Below are 9,784 nucleotides of genomic sequence, written 5' to 3'. Positions count from 1 at the left end.
GGGTTTCTAGAGTTCAGCTCCTCCGACAGTTAGATCCCTCTTGTAACAGGAGTACTGAGGGCAAAGTACTTCATTTTAAGATGTGACTGTAGCAAATGTTCCACCCAGGGGTGGTCATGTTGCCCCATGCTCAGCTCTTGCCAGATTGACTGATTCCCTAGGGGCTCTCTCCCTTTTTACTTGTCTGCCATGCCTTTGTCACCAGTTTCGGATAAAAGGGAGGTTTATCTGAGAGCTTCTCAAACCTAATTTTACTCCTAGGACCACAGATGTTTGGTCATTGACTTAACATCTATATTTTTTGTGTGCTCCATCCTCCACAGTACCTGCTCCCATGTCTTGTAGGTGATCTGGTAATGGATGACCTCCCCTGGGCTACAGGCTCCCAGCCCCATTCCTTTCTACTCCTGGGCGCTTTAGCCTTGCTGACACTGCTTTCTCTCTCTCTCTCTGCTCAGCTGTTTTGTTCCCCACACCCTGCCCTCTGGTAGGCCCCAGGCACTGGAGCTTCCCTCAATACACCCTAGTCCCCTCTGTGCACCAGACCCTCCTGGGGAGGCATTGGACCTTCTCTGGCTTTCTTAGTACCCCCTTCCTCCTAACCCCCTTGCCCCAGCTCCAGACCTGATGATGTGCTCTAGTAACCCCTGGACACTGAACCCTCTTGGTCTTCTTCCCCCTGCCCCTGAGGCTCCAGACATTCTAGTCCTAGTACCTCTTCCTTCCTGGGCCCTCTACCTCTCCCTCCTGCTGGGTTTGTTCTTCTGGTCTATCTGTCTGTCTTCCACAACCACCAAGTATATCTTTTTGCCCTGTCTTGGGATGAGGGCCAGGGGCCCAGCACCCAAGACCTGTCTGTTCCAAGGCCTGCTTTGCTACTCTTGGGCTCTCATCTACTTGCTGTCTGGACTTTTGGGCACCCTGGTCCTCTGCTTTCTGCCCCTCTCCAGGCCATGGGCTCTCCTGCTGTTTTTCCCAAACCTATCTGCTCCAAGGCCTAGTCTGTTCCTGGGTTCAATGCTGCTTGCACCAGCTCGGCAGTTATCGGAAGCCTTGCTTCCAGGAGCTCCTCTTTCTGTGGACTGGTTTTCACACTTTGAACCTTTGATCCCCACATCACTCCTACCATTTTCTTCCTTGGTTGTCGCACCAAAAAAAAAAAAAATCAGTTGTATCTTTCAAACTTTGGCCCCACATGGGGGGGGAGGGGGTTTAAGGCCCATGATCTCTGGGAAGATGCAGATAGACAGAGGTAGACTGCCTGCCCAACTCAGGCCCTGGTTTTACATGCCTCAAGTCTGACCTACTTCTGGTCAGCTGACTCCTTAATAGACTCCCCCCCGCCCCCCTTGCAGTCTGCTCTTCCAGCAGACTCTCTTCTTAAGATGACAGGCATGCACCAAGCACCCTGTCACAAACTTGATCTGTTTTGTGACCGATTTTAATGCTAGTTGTCTAATTTTAAAGAATGGTCTCTGACCCAGGAAGTTCTTTTGTGTGTGTGTGTGTGTGTACAAAGACATGTCTTGTGTACTCCATAGTGCCCAAGTAGAATCTTTATTTCTCTTTTCATTTTACTTGTGCCCCTAAGGCTGAAAACAGATGTTTGTACAAGTTTATCTTGGAATAAAATGGTTTACCCTGGGATAAATACAGCATCAATCTGTTGCCCTTTTTTAAAGTTTCCTGGATAAGAGGTAGTAACAATTTATCCCAGGATATTGCAAAGTGTGTCAGGTATAGTTATCCCAGGATTGCATAATTGAATCAATGGCAGAAAGATGGCAGCATATTCAGCTACTGACCAACACAGGCTTAGTCTATTTGGGGACCAATGCAACATCTGTCCCTAGGCTAAAGAAGTTGTTTGACCATGAGGGCATGGGGCTTCCTGCCATCTTTCTGTTTTTTCCTGGACAGAAGAGAGGCCACACTGCCACTTCTGGAAGGTTGGTACTGCAGACATGCACCCCTTGTGACATGGAGTTCCAAGGAGCATTTTACTAACTTAAGGCAATAAACTTCACTTGAACTGGTTTTGACTCAGTATTACTGTGGTTGCAGGGGAAGGGGGGAGGGCTGGGACCCTTCTTCTTATATTTTAAGTGATTAGTAGCCTGTCTTCTTTTTTTTTCTTTCTAAATTTGAACTCGAGGCCCCTGATGCATTATATTAATTGTACAACATACCAGTTAAATGCACAATAAAACTTAGACATATTACAAATAATTATCAGAGTAAAATGGCCAACTAGCCACAAAGACTTCTTTTGTGTTTGGCTTCTATCAGGCTTTAACTTGAACATGTGGCATATAAGATGTGGGGTGGCAGACATGACCAAACACTTTTTCCAGCATCCCAGGGTTTGCTGCTCCTTTTCCCTTGCCCCCCCTCACAAGGAGTCAGTGACTCTTTTCTGAATTCTCCTGCCCCAGGATGCCTCCAGTAAGAGAGATCATGACCAACTTCTCCTCTCTTTCCCCAACCAGTCTTCAAAGTTGCTTCTCTTAAAGAGCCACGAGTACCTTTTCCTGTGAGAAGCAGGAGAGAGATGTTCAACATGACATGCTTTACTTGCATATAATAGTAATCTGAGAGAAGGGGAGACAGTTTGCTTGGAAAGCTACCAGTGGAGACAGCATGGGGAAAGACAAGAAGTGCAAACTAAAACCCCTCCCAAGGTCTGTGGGAGGTTGAGTCTTGCTGCCTTCTGTCTTCATGTGGATCTCCCTTGATTTGGACGAGGGTCAGGGAAGCTCAGAGCTCACTTTTCACTAGCAGCATAGCTAAAGGGGGTGTGTGTGTGTGTGGGGGGGGGGGGGGGAATGAAAGCCCCTTTCCAGCTCCCCTTGATTGTGAGGGGAGCGATAGCTAGCTTCTAGCTCCCCTTGCTGGTGAGTTTGGCCAAGCACATTTCCAGGACCCCTTTTTCCCCACTTTGGATAGCCTGTCCTGCACACATGAAGCAGGTCATGGGGGCATGACACCTGTTGCTTGATGGAAATAATGTCTGCCAGTGATTTTGCTTTAGCAGAAATTGCTGCTATTGTTTGTTAGATACTATGATGGGGATGAGGTTAGCAGAAGGTGTAAGAAGAAAGCTCTGATGGGATTTAATATAGCAGTAGCTTTCAACCTGTGGTTCGTGGACCCTTGCTGTTCCCCTTTGACAGTCTGTAGTCTGCAAAAGATGACTATGATCAATTGTAAATGTGGGTGTCCATATATCTTAATTCAAAGGGTTCTGCACCTCCACTTTGAAAATTTTTAGGAGACTCCAAATGAAGAAAGACTGAAAACCACTGGTTCAGGGTTTTACCCGCATCAGTCTTTCAGGGAGCAGGAGGTATTTTGTAGGTCCCTTTCATAATGGAGAGTAGTCTGCATAAGATGGTTTGGTCATTAGATTTATACCCTACCCTACCCTACCCAAAAGGCTCATCAGTTTATAATAAGCACACAACCATGATTCCCCATACAGCTCCCCAAAACCAGAGAACTATTTTCCTGCCCAACCTTGATGCAAAAAAAACCTCTCGCCAACCCCAACTACCACTTGCATCCTGATGCAAGAAATCTCTTCCTACCCACTCCCACTGCCCTGACTCATCCCCAGGGGAAATTTTTATTTTTTTCTCCCCCACCCTCCTGCAGTGTTCCCTCCAAGCCAGCAACCCCTCTGCTACAGAAAGTGTGAGTGTCACCACCTTCATCCAAAGCCATACCTAACTTGTTTCCCTCCCCGATAACAAACACCATGCAAATCCCCAAGCATGTTAACAATCAAGTAAAAAAAGAGACTTTCCGGACCTACGTTGGTTTCCACCAGAAGAGTGCCCCTAAACAGCACAATGGGCAGAGTGACTTTTTTCTCACCTCCAGAATACTTGAGAGGGTGGTGTAGAGGTGCACTTTGCTATGCAAGACTTAACCTGCTCAGTGGAACTCAAGTCATTGGTTTTCTCTGCTCATCTGATACTGCAAACAACTAAGGTATAGCTGAAGAAAAATGTTTGATTCTTATCAGTCTGCCTACAACCTGAGGGGGGTGTGCCACACTCAAGGCAGTTTGGTGATAGAATAAGGTACTACTTATCTGTATTTCTAATAAATTACCTGGCTGCAGAAGGAGGTGTTATTCACTGTGAGAAACTGTCCAAAAACTTGTAAGAATTCAAGTAGCTCAGTGTTGTTTCATACCTTCAAATTGGTTGCCTTCCTATGTGTGGATTTATATTGAAGCTCAGCAAATATCCATTATTATTGTACAGCATTTTTTTGATTTTGCTACAAATATGCCAATCCTCTCTTCTTGGGAGTAACTTGATTTTTGTTTCACATAATAAAGTAGATAATTCATGTGCTAATGCTAAGTCATTTCACTGAACCATATGTCTTTAATATATATTTATGTACAGATACTTGCTTTTGTATATTCCTGAATACATAATCTGGAATTATAGCTTACTCTTTGGAACCATTTGAAAATTATAAAAATGTATAAACAGAAATTTTATAATCTTCATGTGTACTACCATCTCTCTCTCTCTTCCCAGCCCCTCCATCCTTATCAAAGACTTTTTTTTTTTTTTTCAGAAAAAAAACTCTAGGTCTCATCATGTCAAGACCCAGAACTGCATGGTCAATTCCTATAAAATGTCATTCTTGGAGAAAAGCACATTTAATCTGTTGAACTATGGGTTGGCTATTCCAGTTCCCTTTTGGGAAGAGACATCAATTAAATCTGTGATCAAACTTGTAATCAGAAAATGGTATAAGATTAATTATGGGAATGCTATTCAATTTCTACAGTCTATTAACAACTGACAACTGCACAACTCACATTAATATTTACACATCACTGCTAGCTTTTATTGTAGCACATTTATGGTCAAACTTAGAACTGGTATAAGATCCATGGAGTTTGCTTGGCTTACGTGAGTTCTGAATTTGGCCCACAGGCTTTCAAAAAAGAAAGCCTATTGGCTGATTTTTTTTGAATTGGTTTACCTCAAGGTGCAAATTCTGCTTGGGTTTACACCTTTAATCACCTTTTAAGTTCAAGAGGCGCTGCAAATGTAGCGAAGGACAAGATTCCAATTATAAATGCATATCTTCTTGGCCTGAAGAACCCAGTTGCAGGACCTTCACAAATCTCAGAATTACTTTTGTCCATGGGAAGGTAACTCGTTCCTGAGATGTTCATTTCTTTCTTTCTCAAACTCTGGATTCTTTTAGTTTTAAAATGATATGCTTTTCATCTGTTTACTGCATTGCAGATTTTAGACAAAATTGAAGATGTACAGGAACTCATATTTACTAAAGAACCTGCCTTGCTGAGAGCTTTAATTCCTGTTCAGACTATGCATCTTACCATCATTGTTGCTCATCTGAGAACAGAGGAAGAAGTAAAAAAGTAAGAATTAAAATAAATGCCAAGAAAAGTTTCTTTAAAATGACTCCATGGCCTTTCCATTCAAAAGAGCCAAAGGGGAAAATTTTTTCTAGGCACTAGTCATTATAATTATTCATAAATACAGTGCTAAGCTAGCTGGTTTGCTAAGCACTGCTGTTATGAAATACAGATACAATGTAACATTGGAGCTTTAATTTTTTAAAACGAGAAGATCCTGCCAATGTATGGGGTGGGGGGAAGCAGCACCATGCATCTAAATACTACTTTGTGATAATTAAATGTAGAATGCTGACTCTTCTGAGTATTTGGAGTGACTATAGATTCTTGGAAGCTATGACTGGATTAAACGGAAAGTCTTAGCTCCTGAGATGCCTTTAGTCTTCCATAAAACCTAAAGAGAAGAAGAAACTGAATTGCAAGGGAGCCCTATTTTGAATGGCTATTAGTCTTTATAAGAAGGACTTCAGCATAGCCAGCTGAAATGATTCCGAATGTATTTAAAAGTAATTTTCCATTTTAATTTGGGGAAACTCAACTGGTTGAAAGAAAATTGATCTTTATTTATGTAGACAGACTATGAATCTTCTTAGGACCCATCAGACAGTAATTTGTCTGAAATGAGGTTTGTTTTTTTTTTTTTTGTATAGCCCTTTTTGGTAAGCTTGCAAGAAGGGGTGTGAAGGGAAAGCCTTTAATAGTGTGATTTCTGCTATAGCTTCTAATTGGGGGGGGCTGTCCTCCTAGAGGCTGAGGACATGATATGACTGTGAACAGGTGGCTGAAGAGGTGATTGAAACTAACACGCGTCAATGAAACTAAAAATGTGTGCATGTACACACAGGAATGGTTATATCTAATGAAAAGAAGTCTTCCCACCAAACTCTCTCCATGTTTTACCCTCTTATTAGTAGATCTGTACTGCACAGGTTCTTCCTTGAGCTGGTGCTTTGTGTTAAGCACATGAAAGGATCCAATTGCATTTTGTGAGCGAGTATTTTAGGGCGTGTAGATAAAGCGTGTGTGTGTGTGGGGGGGCTAGATTGAAGTGGTGGGTTTTTAAAAGCACTGCTTCAATTTGGGGCCAAGTAAAGCCCCATATCAGCAGGGCATGTGCCTGACTTACCTGCCTCTCCAGCAGTGGGGAGGGGAGGGTGAGCTGCCAGCTAGTGGAGTGGTCTCTGGGCTGCAGGCAGGGGGCTGGTGCTTCTCTCCATGGCACATGGCTCGGGTGGTCCCGGGGGTACCACAGCTGCAGAGGGAAGTATCAGGCTCCTGTGCAGCTCAGGCAGGCAGGCTCCAGGAAAAAAACAAACAAAAAAAAGCCACAATCTGGTTTTGTTTTCTTGGGTGGAGCTTGCCTTCCTGGGCTGCTGCCAGGCTGCCTGCATGGGCTTCCTGCAGAGTCCCAGATCTGCATGGAGCCCAGTGCTCCACTCTGCAGCTATAAGGCAGTGAACTAAAGCTCCTTGAGGAGTGTTTTGGTTTGCTGTGCCCCAAGTCACTTAAGGTCCATTACACTGCCAAATTTGCTACAGCAGCTGGAATTGTTGCACAATACACTGCCAACATGCGCAAACTCCAACGTCATTAAAGAGGTGCAAAAGCATTTAATCTGCTTTAAAGTGTTGTGCACATGTGCCCCTCATTTTGTCTACACACAGCCTTACTTCTCAATCCTAAATCATTGAAGCAGAAGCTGAGCCTGTGGAAAATGAAATGTCTCACTGTAGAGCAAAAATTCCTCCGGCAAATTTCATTACATTGTTATTCCGAATGGTGATTTATCCCTTAATCTGAATGATGTCACATCAGTAGCTATGGTGAGAGATTCTGTGTAGTAGCCCCTCCAAAAGTTCTTGTCTTCTAGCAAGTCCTAGATTAGCAGCTTTTGTATTGAAACAGAAACAATAGTGTCCTTTGGTAGGGAAGACTCTCTAATATAGACAGTCCATGGTGTCAGTAAAATATTAAGTGCCTTCTGCATGCACAGAACAATGTCAGGGGTATTAACATTCACATTTGCTACATCTGAAGACTAACCATAGATTATACAATGCAATAGTTTACTAAATATTTGGACAATTTGATTCTATAAATCAAATGCACTAAAAATTTATGTAATTGACAGGTAGGTGTCCCTTAACCCTATTTTCTACCTGTGGCAGCTGCCATCTTGGATGACATACCAGTGACCTCCAGCATGAGTTTATACAGCTTGAGTTTTTAAAGAGGCAGGATGTGCATTTAGAGGACAAACTGTAACTGACAGTTCAGTTGCATCTAAATTGCAAACCCCCTGAATAATGACAAACCTCTTGTTTAAACATCAGTGCCTGATTTAGCAAGGTAATTAAAGCATGTTAGCAATGTAATATGCAAGGTACCTAGCTTTAGCAAGTTGTTTTAAATATCAGCTTATGCACTTGCCCAATTATTGTAGCCTTTCCAAAAACATTGTTTTGGATTTGTAATGGCTTCTGTCCATCATCCATAGGTTAAACGATCTCCCACTGGGATCAAGGATTGTTTTAGTTTTAACCTATTTTTCTGTAGTGTTAAGTTGTAACAGTAACATTTAATGATAGCACAAAAAATCAAAGTTCGTTCTTTTGTGTGATTTCAGTCTGAAAGAACAATGTAGTATACTTCTGATGTACTAACAGTATTGGGGAAACACGGTAGATGTATCAAACTCAAAGTGCTTGAAAAGGCTATTTAAGGGTGTAATGCATCTCGGTTTACTCAAACCACTTTCGTATCTTCTATCTGTAATCCAAGTGATTGTATTGAACCTTACAGCAAAAATGCATTTTGCTCTCATACCTTCTGTAACGCTGAAGAATGGCCTCCTTGCCAAAAATCAGAAGCATCGTAGCAATCTCGCATAGCTCTAGTGTTATACTCTCTGGGTGATTATTAACCTGTCAAGTGAATCTCCCTTTTAAGGTGTTGATTTTATTTATTTTTAAGGGCTGTCTTGGCACTGAAACAGAGCAAAGCTAAAATAGACGCCATCTTACAGGGTAAACTCCTTAACATGACCTTTCATGGAATTGGGCAATTCAACAACCAAGTGGTATATGTAAAAATGTCAGAGGATGAACAACAAATGCTAAGTAAAATTGCAGGTAAGCATTTATTTAAACTGACCTGCCACTTGTGTATGATTTTATTTTTTCCCCCAATATTTTTAGGGTCATCTTAAATAGTCAGGGATGGCTGGGACTCCTGTGGGGAGGTTTTCACATTTTTATTTTTGCTTTGTAAACAGACACTTTTCCCCACTGTTGTTTAAGACCCTTTTTTCTATATAGTTTAATCATGGCTTCCTCTCAAGGGAGGGATGGAATAAGTTTTTTATGCACAAGTATGGGGAAACTTTTCTGTGCCTCACTTAAGTTGTAAAGGTAATTCAACAAGTCTGTTGGAGAAGAGGAAACGGGAGCTGTTGAATATTCTGAAGTATTCTGTCTTCAAGACTGTGCGCATGTGTGTGTCTTTTAAAGAGGAGACTAAAAAGGCTTACTAGAAAGTGTAGAATCTCCAAATGTTAATGAGATTGCTCTGCAAGTGAGTATTTGCTTCCCCCATGCTGAGTTAACTTGCAGAGAAAATGCTGGTAATTCTTGCCTGCTATCATCGGTCCCAGAGATGGCTGCATTTCTGTAGTTGGGATGCATGGTATTTGTCCCTGGAAAGCTTGCAAAGAACTTTTTCCCCAACTATTTAGTTGGTCTAATAAAAGAGATCACATCTACCCAACCTTGCCTGATGTTTGTGAAGCACTTTAGGATCCTTTAGACTGAATTTGCTATAGAAGTGTGACCTAATTTTCGTGCAAGAATGTGATTTACTGTTCACTCTTTTACCATGTACAAAATTCTTAAGAATACTTAATTTATTTAAGCAAAAATAGCTAGAAACTAATTCATGGAAAAAAAATGACAGAAAACCTATGGAATCTTTATTCTCAGGGAAGAATGTCTGATAAGCATTTCTGTTTGCTTTCTGCATTCAGAAGGGCTTCAGACTGTCTCTTCTTAAGTTTCTAAAAGCTATTTTAGCCTGCAGTGCAGAGCCTAGTCTGAGCTTTTGGAGTCCCAATTCCAGCAGAGCAGAAATAATCAATATATGATGGCATTTTTTGCCAACTTCATACTTGGCCAAAAATAGCTTCTTCCAACAAATGTTTCTCAAAACGTGTTCAGCACAGAATTGGCCATATGTTTGTATCTGACTTCTGTCAAAATATTTCCCCTCTTTAAAGGAAAACAGAGTTCCATAATTGGTGATGAATAAGAGGATAATGCATACACTTTACCAAAAACCAAATGTGAGGTGTATGTTTTTTGTAAACTTCTGCTTGAG

General features: G+C 41.9%; 1 protein-coding gene across 1 annotated transcript in view; it reads left to right on the top strand.

The window, feature by feature from the left end:
• LOC109313944 overlaps window positions 1-9,784 on the top strand; it is a 47,002-nt gene that overhangs the window by 16,166 nt on the left and 21,052 nt on the right. The window contains exons 4-5 of the mRNA XM_019540842.1: window positions 5,280-5,416; window positions 8,387-8,544. Of these exons, the coding sequence (XP_019396387.1) occupies window positions 5,280-5,416; window positions 8,387-8,544 (295 nt within the window). The remainder of the gene's footprint in view (window positions 1-5,279; window positions 5,417-8,386; window positions 8,545-9,784) is intronic.

Source organism: Crocodylus porosus, unplaced genomic scaffold (assembly GCF_001723895.1).
Source record: "Crocodylus porosus isolate Cpor-Errol unplaced genomic scaffold, CroPor_comp1, whole genome shotgun sequence".
Lineage (NCBI taxonomy): Eukaryota > Metazoa > Chordata > Crocodylia > Crocodylidae > Crocodylus > Crocodylus porosus.
Note: the sequence above shows the minus strand (reverse complement) of the source record. Positions and strands in the feature narration are given on the sequence as shown.